Below are 18858 nucleotides of genomic sequence, written 5' to 3'. Positions count from 1 at the left end.
AAAGCACTCAGTTTTGTATGAAGGAATGTGTCTACTTTTAATACACATACACACCCACACACAGTGGACGCCATTTAGAAACTCAACATTGGTATGCTTGTCACTATGGCATCTCTATCCTAAGTATAGTAGATACTACAGTTAATGCAAGAGTCTGTGGCAATAAATGTTGACTTTTGGAGGGTAGGGGTTGAAAGAGAGGTGTGTGGGATTCAACATTTATTGACACAGGCACCTACAGTAACTGCACTGTTACAGTGACAAATACACCAACGTTGCATTTTTAAATGGTGCCTGTTTTGTGTGCGTGTGCCTCACCCACACACACATACATGCAGGGTATATAATTTTATAGTTAAATAGGTGGTGGTAGTTTTAATTTAAACTAGACATCTACTTGAATCTGCACACTCTTTGGGTCTGCTCCAGCTTTCGCTAAGGGTATGTCTTCACTACCCGCCGGATCGGAGGGCAGCGATCAATCCAGCGGGGATCTATTTAGTGTGTCTAGTCTAGATGTGATAAATCGACCCCTGAGCACTCTCCTGTTGACTCATGTACTCCAGGGCCGTGAGAGGCGCAGGCAGAGTCGACGGGGAAGCAGCAGTAGTCGACTCACCGCGGTGAAGACACCACGGTAAGTCGATCTAAGTACGTCGACTTCAGCTACATTATTCACGTAGCTGAAGTTGTGTAACTTAGATCGACTCTCCCCCTTCCCTGGTGTAGACCAGGGCTAAGTCAATAACAAAACCCACATTGACTTCAATGAGAGCAGAAGCAAGCCCTGTGTATGCAACTGAAAAGGACTGCAAACCTATATATATTAATACAAACCATTACATTATTTTTAAAGCTTTAGATATATAATCCTAATTTTTCTTTTTCACTGAAACAATGCATTTGATATTTAAGTATTTTTTTTAATTTGTAGTTCAACAGTCTGCAATATATCCTCATATTTTCATCAAACAGACTAACTTTAACCTCATTTTATCTAGCTTTTAAAACTGTTTTTAATCATCATTCATCCATATATAGGCAGGGCATAGGCAGGTTAAAAAATTTCTATCTAGAGACAAAAATATCACTAGTTGTCATTATTATCCTCTATAACAGGGGTGGCCAACCTGTGGCTCCGGATCCACATGCGGCTCTTTAGAAGTTAATATGCGGCTCCTTGTATAGGCACCGACTCCAGGGTTGGAGCTACAGGCACCAACTTTCCAGTGTGCAAGGGGGTGCTCACTGCTCAATGCCTGGCTCTGCCACAGGCCCTGCCCTCACTCCACCCCTTCCCATCCGCTCCCCTGAGTCGGCCGTGCCCTCGCTGCTCCCCCTCTGAGCCTCCTGCATGGCACAAAACAGCTGATCGGGAGGTGCGGAGAGGGAGGGGAAGGTGCTGATCGGCAGGGCTGCCAGTGGGCGGGAGGCACTGGGAGAGGGGGGGCTTCCCATATAGAAATTTCACCAGCAGGCAATAAATACTCAATCATAGAATATCAGGGTTGGAAGGGACCTCAGGAGATCATCTAGTCCAACCCCCTGCTCAAAGCAGGACCAATCCCCAATTTTTGCCCCAGATCCCTAAATGGCCCCCTCAAGGATTGAACTCACAAACCTGAGTTTAGCAGGCCAATGCTCAAACCACTGAGCTATCCTTTATTCTGCATTCTTCTGTCTCACCTGTTTTTAAACTGTTGGTATTAATTCAACTATCCACGTTTTAAGCTGGAAGTTTTACTCACTAAAATTACTAATATTTTATTAAGATGCTTGATATTATTGCAAAATTATTGTACCACGCTCTTCCTTCCAGTCAACCCCCATTTTGCTGCATATGTGTCACTCTTGTATCTGATGCTGTCAACACTCAGTTTCTAACTATGTCACCTTCTCCACATGTTTCATTCCTTGCTGCCATTGATACTCCATTTCATCTCTACACTTCTGCTTATATGGTGCAGCCTCCTAAAAAGCTTTTGGACTATGTTCAAGACAATTCTCCTGGTGTTTCCAATGAGGTAAATGAAGCATTCTTTCTTGTTCAGACAATTTGCTTGGGAAACAAGAGCATGACACTCACTAGTAATATCTGAGTTTGTTAATGTTTAGTGGTTTCCTACCAATAACTCCTGGGCCATTCATAATTCGGTATCATTTTATCTTTGTCTTCATATCTTTCCAGATCACTAGTGCATATGGATGTTGCTCTTATTACAATAGAAACTGAATCCATATCCCAAAACCATTGAGAGTCACATTCAAAATTACAAAATAAACCATACATTTCTAAATCTTGATATATTCCTGCTTCCTCAGTTATACATTGATTTTAGATACCCATTAACCAGTCTACAAGAACAGGATTTGTGATTGATATATCTGGCGGCAAATTATAGCCTTCAAGTGAAAGTCATGTTGGATGAGCTTTTTTTCACTGAAATATTTATAATTAGGTTTCCTAGCAGAGAAAACCAGCAATGAATTGTGGCTGTAAATTAGTAACTGAAGAATTGATAGTTGTCATGATTCTGATTAAATAACATCGGAATTAAGTATAGGACTGACTGCCATTTCCCTGCACTAAATGGGACAGATCCAGATTTTCATTTTTTGTCCCATGTCATGCTATACTTGAGCACAAGACAGTGTCCTGTCACAATGTGGTGTTAAGTCATTCATGATTCTTGATTAGCTTCCATTCCCCCATCCCAAAAAAATTAATGTCTTCAAGAATTACAAGAAAAACAAGGCCCCTCATTGTTCACTGCATTGCAGACTATTCAAGTGTGCTTTTAGTCTCAGCAACCTGGCAAAACCTCAACTCCTTAGCTTCAAATGAGAATTGAGGGCACTCAGTCAATAACAGAGGAAGCCATTTGAATCGCCCAGGATATGATCTTTTGGGGTTTGTGTCCAGTAGAGCTGGATAAAATATTTATAACTACTGTGTTGGTTTTGTGTTTATTTAATTTACAAAACTTGTCTGTTTTTTAAAGTGAGTGTCTGTGAAATTGCAGTGATTCTTGAAAAAATATTTCCTCAAATATTTTTTACTTTAGGTGTTCATGAAAATATTTAAAACAATACTTTGTTCAAAAATACCATGTTTGTGAAATTTAGTGGATTAAATAAAATTTCAGGGAGCAAAGTCATGCCAAATAAATGGCCAAAAATTTACACTGAGTTTCATGAGGACACACAAAAACTTTCACCAATTTTTCCTAGCTCTGGTATCAGTCACCATAAAGGCCCTGATTTGGCAAAACATGCCCTGGTCAGGAAAGCAATCAGATAAGGGCTTAACTTTAAGCACCTGGTTACGTGCTTTTCTGAATAAGGAGGAATTAAGAATGTGCTGAAGTGCTTTGCTGAAAAAAAATTAACATTTTGTGAAGCTTAATTCCCATATTGAGCTCTTTTACAAATTACCCTTTTATTAGTTGGCAGTATAGGGAGCAGGGGCACAAGAACGTTAGGTAGTACTGAGAGTATGTGTAGGTGGGTTGATGGATGTGGCTTGCTGTGCATTGGACAGCTCCTGGAGGTGGCAGAAAGGACAATGGCATGTAGCAACTAATGAACAGGATCCCTACACTGTTGCTAGAAACACTGATACCAGCTCCAGTCCTTCCGAGACATAATGCCTTCCACCACAAAGGGCGCATCCTCCCTCCTTTAGCCACCTTTTACACAGCTTCACCTGTAGGAGCTTTGTAAGCAGTCAAATGTATACGCTCTTCACTTATTTTTAGAGGATCCTGTACATGAAAATGTAAAACTATGGTGTAAATTAGTACAATGCAGTGTACTATAGCATCCTTCATACGCACAAAATGCTTCAAAGAGGGAGTCAAACACAAAGAGAAAAGGAAGGGTAAGATCAAAGTGATTCAGTGTCTTGAACGGAGGATAGGAAAGAGCTCACATAAGGCAGCCAGCATGCACCTTTGTCTGTCTTAGTTTGATCACACTCACGTACTTGTTTACCAGCCTGGAGAGTTTCTTGGAGAATAAACTAAAAGCTTAAAAGGTAAGGGTTCAATTGTGTGATTTACACACAGGCCATCATAGGAGACAGGATGAAGTCATGCTGCCCCTGAGAGCACCCAGAGAGAGTGTACCTCAGGGGGCACAATCCCGCTAGGATTCATAAAGACTAGGGCTCTGACTCGTTAGGCTGCTGACTGGGGGACAAGGCCCTCCCTCCTCCCAGCCCTGATGATTTGCTCATGGGAAAGAACAAAGACTGAGCAGTCGCTACTCACAGGGACTACTATTGTGATGGGCCCTTCTGTGAATCAAGGCGGGGCTGAGAGGCTATGTCACATCCAATCAGTCTGGCCCAAATGCTGGGTAGCAAAAATTGTTGTTCAACTACCAGCCTCAGCTAGCATAGCAGTTCTTTACATTTTTAATGGGCTCTGTCCTCCTTGGTTCAGGTTTGGCTAGAATTTATATTGTAGTCCCCACGGTACGTACTCCTTGAAGGGCCACTACAAGTGATCTAAGGTCATCGCTCTCTCTGTTGTTGGGTGGCTAATACCATGTGAATTGATGGTCTCACTCTGATTTCTAGAGGAAAGGGGATATCACAAGAAAATCCACCTTTAGTATTAATCTGCAACTGTTATGTCAGTGAACATAGCTCTAACTAGGACCACACTTAAGCTCAAACTTTTGTATTAGTGCCTACTGTATGATTATGATTGGTGCAATACAGATTAGACAGCCACATGTTGTCAGTCCTGAGACCAAGACTGGGTGTGGGAGCTAAGTTACCTTTATTTACCTCATATAAATGTGGTCCCTCCACATGCTTGACATGCATCAGTGGGACAGTATGGAAAAGCATACAAAACTGCTGAGGACCCTGCTCTGTTATGTTGTGCAAATAAACAGAGAACTTTGGTTTCTATGCCTATCAGTGTAACTTCCTCAGTGTTGGCAAATTCTCACAATTGTATTCCACGCATTGCTATATTTGGGGTTAGTTTTAGAATCCCAGCGTCTGGAGTCAGGCAGCTTATTTGGGAATCTCAACCTCCATTTTTTTAATAAGTAAGTTTCTAGCCCTCATGGTTGCAGAAAAAAGTTTGAAAACATGAATCATAAAGGCTCAAAAGCCAGGGAGCAAATATAAAGCATTCAAGTTTTGTAATGTTTTTAAAATGTCTGACTCACGATTTTTGAACATGCCAGGGTGGCATTCTTCATGAGCCCTAAATTAATTCCAAATCTTTAGAAAAAGAAATAAGGACAATTTCCTGAGATCGATAAACAGGTTTAATATCTATGAAAACACTAAAGTATTATTAATAGAGCTTGGTAGCAGATTTGGCTCAAAAATGCAGTCCTCTATTTCAGCAGCATATAGAGAGGTTGTATTGTGATGCTTTGTTCCCTGTAAAACATGGATTATTGGAACTAGTTTCTCACTGTAAGCTTCACTCTAATCTACAGATAAAATGATTTCTTCATATGGCTTACCAGGCCTCGGAGACTTAGGTCTGCATTCAGCTATTTCTGTTTTTCATTTTTTTAATCCAATTCACTAATTATTTTATCTCTTCCAAAATGCATTACACTAATCAGATAGCAGCAGGCAACAATATAAAGTAATGAATTAGCACATTAGCAAGCCAGATGACAAAAAGATTTGGAGACCCATCTTTCTCTGGGACGTTGAAACCTGCAAGCAATGTCTTTCCGTTGTTAGCAGAAAAAAGTGTGTCTGTAAGAAACAAAAGAGAAGCTAATTTAAAACATAATTTGTATTGTCATGTCCAAAAAGGACTGTTCCAAGAGCTGAAAGCTCTCCTCTCATGGGAAAGGGTGTATATGGGGTACACAAAAAGCTTCATGGGAAAAGGACACAATTTGTAGCAAACCATCTTTGCTGATGTATGCTCCTAATGTTAGAAAAAGCCAGGCACATGCCAGCAATAGTGGCACAGTCGTTCACCGAAAGGGCCATTGCTAAAGGAGTCATGCCACGTGGACAGAGCCATACTTCTGGGAACAGTGGTCCACACCATCCATCATTCCATGAATGTGTATGTTTCGCACAGTGCCTTATGACCAAAGCTGGTAGGAGCAATGGATGAGGAATAGGGAAATCTGCTATATGTATAAGCCACACATTGCAAGTTAATGTTGCCTGAGGCAATGTTAATGTGCAAAGCCTAGCTCCTGTAATAACTTACTCCAGATATCAGTGGTATCATATATATTACTTTTGCTGTCACCTACTACTTCCTATTGTGTATCAGCACTTTTTGGTTGCATGTACATCCATCATGCTCTCGTGTTGCATATGTTTTGGGGTTGTTTTGGGCATAACACCATGCCAGCAAGGCCCTTTGTGTAGCACAAGTGCTTAGGCATCCTATTTTGTTTTCATTTTCAGCTATCCTCTTCTCTCTGTGGCACAGGAGCACAGTGCTATGCCACCAGTATTTTAACATGGGTTTCCACAAAAATATTTCCCCTTAGTTTGATAAACCTTGTTTTCCAATGGTGCATGCACTGCAGAGAGGAAGGATGAGGGACAAAGGATTCAATTCTTTTTTCCCCATCAATTTAAAATAAATGAAAATACCTGCCATTAGGTGCAATCTGGTGCATGTCAACAGTATGCCATTTGCTCTTCTGAAGCAGTTTAAGAGCCCTAGGGAGAAGTCATCGCTGTCAAGATGCTATAACAGTGTCCAGAGGGATAAACTCCATCACAGGTAGTGAAATCATCCCAGGTCTCCCTTCAGTGTGGTGACAGAATTTTAACAAAGAGACTCCAAGCAGTTCCCCAAGAGTACCCCAGTGTAGGAATATATGGCCTGTAGAAAACTTGTGTTCTTCGTTTGGCAGTATTTTTTGCCTGTGCATGGATGGCAAGATTAGTTGGTGTGAACACAGAAATAGTGAAAACTTTGAAATGCAACAGTTTTCGTGGAGGATTCCCAATTTAGTCTCACAGCTCATTTCATTTCAGAATGAATTGAAAGAGAACAAAATGGGAACAGCTAGTGTATATATTTTGAAAGCTGGTCAAAAATGTACATTTTGAATGGGAATTTTTAAAACTTCTTTTTCTCAATTTTCTGCAAATTTTGGGGAATTTTTTTGAAAATCAAAACGTTTTTGTTTTTACTAAAAATTTTAGATGTTCCACTGAAAAATCAGAAAATTGTGAGGGAAACAAATATGTTCTTTTCCTTTCAAAAGCCAGTTTTCATCCAAAAAAAAAGTTTTGAGAAAAATTTTCAACCTGCTCTTAACAAGTTCATCTCAATAGCTGATAAGCATTGTGGCAATATAGCTTGTTCGCCTCAGTAGGCTCAGTCCTTTTTAGCCTTGGAGACTCAAGTTTGGGGCAAGGCGAATCCTTATAGGTGGCACAGGATCCTGCTACTCCTCTTCTCAGTCAGTCCCTTTTGCTTGTTTCCTTCCCTTCTGGGGAGCAAGTGCAGCCTCCCTACTAGGAAGGTTTGGGGTCTTGCTGCAAACAGCCTACTGGCAGCTTCCCTGCTCCTTTCGCTCCCTCACTCCTCCCCTCCTTCCACCCAGGGGAGGGTTTAAAAGGGTCCCAAGTAGTTGGAGTCAGCTGAACCTAATTGGTTCCCTAGCAACCCCTTTTCCAGCTGAACCTTATTGCCCCCTGGTTCTCTCTCCTCAGTGGATAGGGAGGGGCCTTTTAATTCCCTGGGACTAATTACTACCCCTCCCCCGCTTTTGTAGCTTTTTGTCCTGGGTTTACCACAGCATATTAAAATCTAGCAGTGACTAGAAATAACAGTATAGCACTTCTATAGCACTTTTCATCAGTACATATCCAAGCACTTTACAAAGATACTATCTTTATCCCAATTTTATATAAGGGGAAACTGAGGCACAGAGCGGCGACGAGACTTGCCCAAGGTCACACAGCAGTCCAGTGGCAGAGCTGAGAATATAATCTAGGTCTTCTGAGTCCATACCTAATGTCCTATCCACAAGGCTATGCTATCTTCCAGTGAAACCTCAGACTTGTTACAGTCATGTCTGTTAACATTATATCCTGCCATTTGTGGCGCTCCCAGTTGAAATCAGCTGACCAAGAGCAGCATGCAAAAACTGATAGCAGGATATTGCCCTTAGATTATACACTGTAAATAATAAAGGTCTCCACTGGATCCAGTTCTGCCATAATGTATATAAGAGCAAAACCAATAACTGTCTTTTGGTTATGGGGCAAGACGATGATAGCTGGCACTTAGGTTATGTATTTGTAGTAATCAAAACTTTTTTCAAATGCATAAAAAATATATATAGTAGATGGTATCATCTCTCTTCATCCTTGTCTTCAGTTGTAAATTCTGTGCAGCAGAGATTGTGTTTGTACAGCACCTAGCACAATGGGACCTTGATCCTGATTGGGGACTCTGGACACTACAGTAGTATAGATATTTATTAATAATGATGATGAATACAAATAAATATTGATGAGTAATGCAAAAAGTTCATTTCAGATAAACATCCACAAGTTTTGGTCCTCATCCAGCGCTAATCTGCAAGATCAGTTTCAGAGGAAAAAGCTTCAGTTACTTTCAGCTACTTTCATCTCGACTTCCATTCCCATCTAAAACCAAAAAGTTCTGAATCACGTTAATGAAGCTGTTTAAAATGTCTGGGAAAAATTGGGATCAGTTTGGTGCAAGTTTTAAGCAATGTTATATTCATATTTTATCCAAATTTGTGTGGCTTCCTCAACTTTTAAAATGTGATAAAGTTTAGTGAATAATCTAGTAAATTATGTTTGTTTGTGTTTTCGTGGAATCGTTTAGTATGTGATCTGAATCTAAAGAATGAGGACTATTGAAAACTAATTTCAGACTACTGGCTCTGAAGAGTCTCGGGTATATCTGGTCCTTACAGAACCCATTATATTTAGGTATTGTTGACTGTGATTATAGAATGCACATGTTGTGCTGAATGTCTGTAGTAATGCAAAATCTATTCCTAAATGTTTCTTAAACCAAGGACGACCTCTAGAAGTGTGATTACATGTCAGTTACTAAAAATTAGTTGGGCTATATTTTTTAATGAACTTTGAATCCAATCATTTTTTAAAAAGTGATATATGCAATGACAAAGCATTTAAGACCATAATTTTTCTATATGATTTCAGCCCACCCTACACTTTTCTATACAGAGAAAAGTGGATCCTGCAGCATATAAAGCCATGTGAAAATTCTATTTCCAGTTCACTGGGTCATCTTTGAAATGATATAGCATGAAATGTTTAACATTTCACTGACCTAGCTTTGTGCCCAGGAAGAGGCGCCATGGGGACAAGACGATTCCTTTTCTAGCTACCACAAACTAATGCTACATAACTCTAATTCTGGCTGCAGTCTTGAAACCTATTAAGTGAGTGGTTTAAAAGTAGTTGTCACTTAAGATGGAATTTACGTTGACAAGTTAAAAATATTTCAGGGTAGCACTGCATTCCATCTTCCAAGGGTTATGCAATAGCTACTGTTAAAGCAATGAAAAGGCATTAGGCCTTTGTGAAAAGAACGGTTCTTAAAATTAATTTAGAACAGCCAGCAAATGATGGCTTTTTCAGCTACATTTACGAAGAGTTTCCAGCTTTAATTGACACTGATACTTCGGTGAGTAATTGGAGGAAATTCTGTGGGTTTTTATATGCAGATGAAAATTTTCTTTTTAGATTTTATATATTTCCACTTTTAATCAATCTCAACCACAATGTAGCAAATTATGCAAAAGCGAATAGAAAGTCCTGCACTGGTATTTTAAATGGAAAGATATAACTGAAATTTTATGGAGCTCTTTTAAAAACAGTATAAATTCTCTTGTGAAATATCATTGAACCTGTAGTCTGCAGTGCATAGGACATTAATCATGATAGTCTGATTTTTATGGGGCTCATCATTGGGTCACTAATTTAATGAATGTTCCCAGACAATATCCGTGGAAAATGTCACACTTTTTTCCAGTGCAAAAGTTTAACAGATTGACCTATTTGTTTTCACAGACCTCCTTATATCACCCTTCTCCAGACAAAGGCCTGGACAGACCTTCTAGGTAAGAAACATGATGTGTCCTTGCAGTAGACAAGCTAACCAGTCTCACAGAGGCTAGAGGCCTGTTGAGCATCCTGAAGTCAATGGGAGTTGAGAGCACTCTTCACTTGCATAGCACTTCTTGGGATCCAGCCTACAGCATCCCACATATGAGATAATGACAAAATATTGAGTGTGGGTTCTCTTGAGATTTGCAGTTCTTTCTTTTGTTTTAGAAGGAGATAGTGCCTGCTATTCAGAATGCCACCCAATCCTTCAAACCCCTCCACTGGCATCCCTCACCGTCTGTATTAATGTGTAGCCTCTATCCCTCATTTTCAATGCACTGCATATAGTACTCAACCTCTCCCAACATCTTTGTGCTCATTTTTTATTACGCCTCTTCTTTCCTTCACCCAAGCATCCAACCTCACTTCTATCTTCATATCATTCTCCTATTCTCGTTTTTGTGCTTGGAACTCCCATCCCAGTGTGCAAAAGTACCAGACTCTCTTCATTCAAATCCCTCTTTAAAACTCCTTTATTTCACAACACCTACTTGTGTTAACCCTTAAATTAAATCTATTACCTAATTTAAAAATGAAAAAAGAATAACCCTGCAACACCTTAAATTAACTTTCTCCTCATCATGCAAAACAATCTGTGGCTGTTTGATAATTTGTCTATTTAGGCGGTGACACTGGATCCCGAAACAAGATCCCTGTGCTCTTGAGTGCATGAGATCCCATTCTTTTCTACTGACCTTTTTCAAGGGTTTCCTCTAATCTGTCCTTTCTTAGGCCTACCCCATGACTGCTCTTTATTTCCTGTATCACAGCTCAGCTTTCTAAGCCTTGTCTATACTTAAAATGGCTTTGCCAGTATAAGTATACTGGACAACTATACTGGCAAACCCCCCTAGTGTAGACACAGCTTAGTCCAGCAAAAGAGTTCTTTCGATAATATAGTTTAAACCAGTTCCCTGAGCAGAATAAGGCACATGGATAAAAGGACTTTTTTGCCAGTATAACTGCGTCTACATTAGAGTTTTTGCTGGTGTAGCTATGTGAGTGGAGTGTGGGATATTTTTTTTTCACACTCCCAAATGAGATAGCTATGCCAGCAAATTTTTCTAGTGTAGCCACACCATAGAGACCAAATATATAGAGGGCTTGCCAAAATGTGTAGGAAAGAGCAAAGATGTGAGGTGATGACAGGTCTGCACTGGGTCTAAGGCTCGTGTGGAAGATGATGATAACATGACGTCTCTTGTGGATGATAACGTCTCATGTCCTTACCACTGCTCCTGACCTAAAGGAACTCCGCAATCCCCTCATCCCTTCCCAGCATTCAGCCCGGGAAAGTTTTGCTGGCTGTAGGTGTACTCAGCTCCATGTACCTGGCCATCTGTTCCAGCCTCAAGTCACTGGCTCTGAAACCTGAAGCTTTCCTGGCAGGGCAGGATTGTGCTATTCACATGGGAACCTTGATTACTGCTGCTGCAATCACTGCACCTTGGTGCTCCTCATTGCTAGCAGCAAAAGTGAAGGGCGGCTACAGGGCTTGGAACAAATCATGGGGGAGAGTGATAGGGCAAAGAGCACAGTTCAGGCAAGGAGCCTGTGTAGGGTGACCATATGTCCTGTTTTGGCCGGGACAGTCCCTTTTTTAAGCCCTGTCCCGGCCGTCCCGACTTTTTTGGCAAAAGTGGACATTTGTCCCGTTGGCTTTTGCCGAGTTGATCAGTTGGCAAGAGCAAACGGGACAAATGTCCACTTTTGTCAAAAAAGTGGGTTGTGGAGGAACGTGTGGGGTGGGGGACGGACTAGCGGCAATGCCAGTCACCACAGGAGGGGGGAGGCAGAGCTCAGGCGAGCAGCAGCGCCAGCCCCAGCCTCACACGGGGGAAGGGGGAGGGGAGAGCAGGCAGAGCTCAGCTGGTGGCCCCAGCCGTTGGGAAATACGGTCACCCTATCTAGTATGTGCGTCGCTGATTGGCAGGCCCTGCCTGCCCCCCGTCCTGCACCCGCAGGCAGGAGGTCTTGGGTAAGGGGCTTGTGCCATTCCCTTGAAAGGGAGGGGCTGGGGGAAGAGCTCAAGCCTGCACCACATGATATCCTGTTTTCCCTTTGGGAAATTTGGTCACCTCAAGCCTGTGTAGCATGGGGACTGGTCATTTGCAGGTGCTGAAGCCTAGAGGCTGTCTTAGACAGTTATCCCAAGCAAGGCCAGAGTCACTTACACAGCCCAGGAACTGCCTACGGCTGCTTCAGTGCCAACAGCAGTTCAGTCCTCTGCTTACTGATTCTGAACAGGCATTGCAAACCAAGGGTGGGACAATGCAAGGGGGTGGGGACAAAGAGAGACACCGAGTGAGGCCAGAGCAAGCCAACATGCCCAGCAACATGCAGCAGAGGGAGGAGCTTTCTTTGGACGGAATCAAGGGACATACACCCACATCCCCTGTTGAAAGCTAACATTTCCACCATTGTATAAGATGAAGGACTGGGTTGCGGTCAGAGAGTGGACATAGCTGTTGTGCCACCTACAGCACACAGGGCAGCCTCCCAGCACCAAGAGATGCTGTGGGGGCAAAGCTGCCCGTGCCCCTGGCAGAGCAGCAAAGCCTGGGAAGAAGCAAACTACCAAAACTAGAGACTGAAATTTTTTAAACAAAGTCCTTCAGTCAAAACATGGCCTTTTGTGCAAAAATTTGTCAACAACGGTGAAAGTTTGTTCACAGAAAATGTAATGTAGTGTCTCTTAAAATAACCTTGAAAATGTTTATGGAAATGTCTCAGTAAACATTTTGATCATGTTGATAAAGTTTTAGATAAAAAATATCAGGGAAGAAAGTGAAAAATTTTGGATAAACAAAAGAAGGGGTCAGACCTTTTCAAAACCTTTAAAGATGAAATGGCTTCAAAATTCTGAAATTTTTCCTGAAAATAGATTTTCATTTTTTTGTCAGCTTTAGTACAAATGGGGCTTCATTCTGCAAAGTATGCAGTTCTTGGGGGAGCTGCGAACAGTGTCTTCATATATTTTTAGTCTATTCATTCACGCAGTGTTGGAACTGTTAAGTGGGTCACAGCTAAGGGGCCTGCTTATTGATCCCTAAAGAGAAAGTATTCAAATGAGCCCTGCTCACAGGGTTTAGACTGGCACTAATATTGATTATTTCTTTAGTTCTGCAAGTGACTACAGAAAAAGGAGGAAGTCGGAGCCTGCTGTAAGTCATCAGAGGGTGCACAGTGATCAAAATGCAAACAGGACTAGCCTGGGCCATGCAGATATGCAGGGCACATACACTACCCTTAGAAAACCTTTAACTAGTTCTTCTCCTTCTTCTCCGTCAAGAGCAAAAGGTAAGAGACAAGCAGATTAGCGAACAGACAATAACCTTGTTAATACTGAGTTCTTATCGCATACGGTATTAAATGTTAGTAATAACTGCCAGGTACTATATGCTGTTGCTCAGACACAGTTCACTGAAGAAAAAACAACAGCCTTTAGTTTCTAATGAAAGGCTAACCTGTTCGTTCTTGACTCTATTATTTCAGGCTGATTCAAACCTGGATTTATTTTTCCTATGTAGTATCTACTCTATATGTATTCAAAGAAAATCAGTCAAAAAAGAATGTGATTTGTAAAATTTTACATAATTTCATAAAATTACATTTCATACATTGCTTTCTTGCCAGCACTTACGAGATTATTTGTAATTTTTAAAACTCTTCTAGTATGCCCAGAACGTGAAGTAAGAGAAACAGCATTAAAGATCACTGCCATGCAAATAAATCCTTAAAACTTTCCTTTCCTCCTTCAAACCTACATCTGATTCTTGGCAGCTGATAAGTTCTAGGAATCTAATTCAAAAAAGAAAGTGCCCCAGTATGAAATGAGATGATGGATTTTGTCAAAAATTCAAGTTAGTGGGTAAGATACAACCCATATAGTTTCTGATTTTTATGTAAGATGATTCTTTTTTAATTGCCAGTCACTCAAACCTCTCCTTCTTATATGTCTAGTATTTCTTACCTGCAAACGGGTTTTGTTTCTTTAAAGTAAGACAAAAGGTTTCAAGGTATTAGTGATTTTTTACATTGGGAGTGCATATATAATTCTGTACCTCCCCCATGATCCTCTTATTATTTTTCATTTATTTGCATTATAGTAGTGGCTAACATTTCCAATCAGAGCCTCATTGTGCTAGGCACTGTATAAACTTGTAAAAGCCCATAAGAGCTTACAGCTTAGGTTACAACAGAACATAACAAGTGGACAAGGCAAACAAATAGTAGGGAAGATGCTGGAGGATGAGTAATAGGAAAACAAGCATAGCTAATCACAGCAAGCATTAAGGTACGAGTATTCTCTGTATTGCGGGATGGATCACTGTAAAGCATTTTCCACAAAATTGAGTATTATTTATATGGGTATCCAGCCTGGAGCAACACTATATTCCATTCTCTCATAAATAAATGATAACCTACTAAAATATTACATTTCTTGAAGTCAAATACTCTTTCAAGTAAAAAGTGTGTTAGAAGATTTTTGATCAACGTATCATTTCAGATTGTCTCTTTAAAAGGCATATGAAGTTAATGTATTTTAGGTAAAAATAATGAGTGGAGAGAAGTCTGAACCAAAACCCTAGATCCAAACATCCTGAACTCTGCAAATGTTTGAAATCCAGATCCAGATTTTAATTTTGCAGGTGATTTCTGTTTTGTTCAAATTTGACCAACCCAGACTATGGGCTCTTTGAAATCTGCATCCTGAACTGAATTTTGTAGCATTTCTGTTGTGAAAAGTGACTCTGACTTGACTCTCAGTGACTTCAAGATCAAATGTGCTCAGGTTAGAAGTAAAAGTATGGCTTTTCTAACTTTCAGCCCTGAAAATTCAACCCTGTATCTGAAAAACAAGTTGAATTCTTTGGTTCTTGCACATCATCCCCAGATTCTGCAGGCTAAATTATATCTTCAATTACACCAGTGCAATGCACCCTATTGTTTTTAGATTATGCCCCCAGTGACACCTGTGTAAACCCATTTCCTTCATTGTGGTTTCATGGGTGTAAATGACTGGCCTTTCAGCTTGGGGAGAGATTTTCAAAAGCACCTATACCATCTAGGTGCACAAATTCCATTGACTTTTATTTATAAGTCCTTGGGCATTTTGAAAATATCTCATTTGGAATTTAGCTATCATTTCTGCTAATAATGCAAATGAAGTAGAATCCAGCACATTTCTTCTGTTGGTCTTGTGAGTGTAAGAGGAGTAAAAAATAGTAAAAACATTTTACCTACAGCAAATAGGGGTGTAGATGTGTTGAATAAGATGTGTTGAGTAAGTAGGAGCCATTGTTACAGAGAGGCTGCTCTTAATAGCAAAGAAGCAGGTTTTCTAACAAGGCATGAGTTATGAAGTTGCACTGTGGGGTTCTACATTTAAGTTGTTAATACAGTGAACCTTTTGCAGGACAAGTAACCTTAATGCACATCAGAAAGCTTAAGAGCAGGTTAGCATCTCAAGGTAGTTGTGACATAGTGTCATGTGGATTGCCCACATTTGGGATTCAAAATCAGTTCATTACTTGGGCAAGAGCACTGCAGAGTGATGGGTTACAGAGACAGCCATATCCAGCTTCACTCAGAAGGACAGTCAGCTAAGTAGGGGAAATAAAAGGAAAAATGGTTGGAACTTTGGGAGGCTTTCTGCAGGAAACATACCCACAAGTACACAGAGAAATGTGTCTAATGAGGCTGCTGCATTGTTCACATATTATGCTGTTGTAGTGTTCCTTCCTAGTCCATTCAAGATCCATTCATCACATCGTTTTACCACACATATGCTACCTGAGAGACAAGAAATCTCCCATCCATTCCTATACAGAGATTTTTCTTAGTCATCTTAGTTAAATATGCAGCTGCGGTAAATGATTTGCATACACAACATTGTTTTCCCTGGACCAAACACAACTGTGTGCAAAAGTCAAAATCCAAGTGTACAACAGGAACTTTTTGTCAAACATAAATTTACATTTGCTCATTTTCCGCATTTGTTTTTGATGTTATTCTTTAACATCTATATTTTGGTAGTACCTAAAGGCCAGACCAGATTGAAAGCCACAGTGGTAGGTGCTGTACAAACAATAGATTATGGTTCCTGTCCCTGAGATGGGCCTGAGACAAAGTTCAGTTCTGCCTCTGGATTCATGCTTTCCCAGAAGTAGGGTGTCTTCAGATCCAGACTTTTGGTTTGGCCCCATCTCTACATCTTTTGTAGTTGTATTGTCTTTCTACCAGCTTCAGAACCAATGGTACCTTTTTATATGTGGCACTTTTAATGTAAAGATGTGCACTGTCTTAACACTCTAGTATTTAAATGCGTTTTATTATTAATAGAAACGTATGGCACTGAATTCTTTCTGATGTTTAAATTATATAAAGTAAATTTTTACAGTTGGAAAATTAAGTAATTGTTTAGCATGGATTATTTGCTTTTCTCTTCTAATCTTTAGCAATGTGTATGCTGTACTTGATTGCTAGATTAGATACAGTAACTGCTTTTCTCTTTTCTGTTCTTTCTAATATTTACTGACATTATTTCCACCTTTTTGAACCTGTTAATTTCTGGCAATGTCTCTTTTTTACCATGCTGCTCAATGGATTATAAAGGTGGAGATATTAGCCAAGTGTATCCATCCCTTTTCAGTTATTCAGTGTACAACCACAACACTTCAAATGAATTAGATTATTGTAGCACTTATAGACAGCATTTGGCTGTTCCAAGTGATTCAAGAAGGGCAATCCATTATAAGAATGGCTGGCAAATGACTCGTCAGAACGCAGAAGTCTGGAGCAGCACAGAAGAAACTGCCTCTCCTAAGCGGAAATCTCGTAGCTGTGATGATCTGTTAACAGATGATCATGATAGCTTCCCTGATGCACAGGCCAAGTCTGAAAGTATGGTATCGCTCATTTGCGAGGAGGATTCCAAAGGCAATTGCTCATTGACCTGGGCCTCCCCATATGTTCCTGAGAGCCACGGTACTAGTCGGTCAAGAATTCGTCATAGATCTGCACATGATACCCCAGGGTTCCTAAAAATGTACAAGAAGATGCACCGCATCAATCGCAAGGACTTGATGAATTCTGAGGTGATTTGTTCTGTAAAGTCCAGAATATTACAGTATGAAAAAGAACAGCACAAAGGCATCCTTCAGGGCTGGAGAGAGTCTTCTACTGAAGAGGTGCCCAGGGACATGGTGCCTACGAGGATATCTGAATTTGAAAAATTAATTCAAAAATCAAAATCAATGCCGAATTTAGGTGATGAAACATTATCAACAGTAACACTAGAGCCTCCTAAAAATGGCTTATGTTCAAAGCGGCGATTTTCTATCGAGTCCCTGTTGGAGGAGGAAAATCAAGGTAGACACGCCATTCAAGTACAACGCAACTGCAAGTCTAAAACTCTGGTGCCAATTCATATTGAAGTGACCAGTGATGACCCACAAAGATCACATCTGGAGTTTTCTGACAGTGATCAAGATGGAGTGGTCTCAGACCTCAGTGACTTTATCCAGATAGAAGGTTCATCCTTTTGTAGTGAAAGTGACTTTGACCACTTTTCCTTTACATCTTCTGAGAGTTTTTATGGATCAGGCCACCATCATCATCATCACCACCATCACCACCACCACCACAAGCATCTCATCAGCTCCTGCAAGGGGCGATGCCCAGCATCCTACACCCGCTTCACCACCATGTTAAAACATGAAAGGGCTAAACAGGAAAGTACTGAAGATCCAAGGAAACAAGAAGCAGAATCTGGCCTCTCTAAGATAGCATTCCTAGTCAGTCCAGTGCCTTTCCGGAGGAAAAAAAGTTCAGCCCCTAAAAAACAGTCTGAGAAGACTAAATGTAAATCATCTGTGTTCAACGCACTAGATTCTGCTCTCAAAGATATCTGTGACCAAATTAAAGCAGAAAAGAGAAGGGGAAGCTTGCCCGACAACAGTATATTACACAGACTTATTACTGAATTGCTTCCAGACATACCTGAAAGGAATTCATCACTTAAAACTCTTAGAAAAAGTCCCATGCACCAGCCTTTTCATCCACTGCCTCAAGATGGTGCCATTCATTGTCCACTGTACCAAAATGATTGTGGAAGACTACCTCTTAGTGCCTCTTTTCAGGACATGGATACAACCAACAACAACAAGCAAGACAATGATAGTGCACTGTGTTTCCAAGGTGGATTACCTTCCTTTCCTTTATTCTTGTGATTGAATCATCCACCCTTGTTCCTTTCATTTCCAACCCTGTGTCATTTCATTTTTGAATATTTATTTATGCAGTTTAGAATAAGTGTTTACCATATAAAAGGTATGATGAAAGGGTATTATTTTTACATAACTATATGTGATAAATAATATAAAATGGATAGAGTGTCTATCCACAACAATGTAGTAATCTGGTTATAAAATGGTGACAGCATTATTTTACACTTAGGTGATCAATACAGCAAAGTAATATAATGCAGTAAAATAAAAAAATTAAGGGAGAATCCCTTTTTTCAATAATTGGAGCCTTACAAGGACAAAGGTTTTCTGATAATTAAAGGGCTTCATGGTATAATAAATATATGCATCATAATGTGATGACCACTGGGGAGAAAATGGAGCAGCTCTTCCATTTTGTTTATAATAACAAATGTGCACTGCACATTAATAATATTAAGAAATAATGTCATACTAACAATATTTTTATGT

The 18858-nt window shown here is 40.3% G+C and overlaps 1 protein-coding gene across 14 annotated transcripts in view; it reads left to right on the top strand.

Moving 5' to 3' along the window:
• Positions 1 to 18858, top strand: part of SORBS2 (sorbin and SH3 domain containing 2) — a 273664-nt gene that overhangs the window by 217806 nt on the left and 37000 nt on the right. For 6 of the 14 annotated variants that reach the window (XM_027826104.3, XM_043546103.1, XM_037897658.2 and 3 more), the window contains 3 exons: positions 10043 to 10092; positions 13260 to 13438; positions 16757 to 18340. In XM_027826104.3, coding sequence (XP_027681905.3) covers positions 10043 to 10092; positions 13260 to 13438; positions 16757 to 18340 — 1813 coding nt within the window. Of the gene's footprint in view, positions 1 to 1967; positions 2025 to 10042; positions 10093 to 13259; positions 13439 to 16756; positions 18341 to 18858 lie in introns of all 14 variants that reach the window. The other 8 variants (XM_037897656.2, XM_043546101.1, XM_037897655.2 and 5 more) reach the window with 3 other exon arrangements.

The sequence above is a fragment of the Chelonia mydas genome, chromosome 4 (assembly GCF_015237465.2).
Source record: "Chelonia mydas isolate rCheMyd1 chromosome 4, rCheMyd1.pri.v2, whole genome shotgun sequence".
NCBI lineage: Eukaryota > Metazoa > Chordata > Testudines > Cheloniidae > Chelonia > Chelonia mydas.
This window is presented reverse-complemented; position numbering and strand designations above follow the sequence as displayed.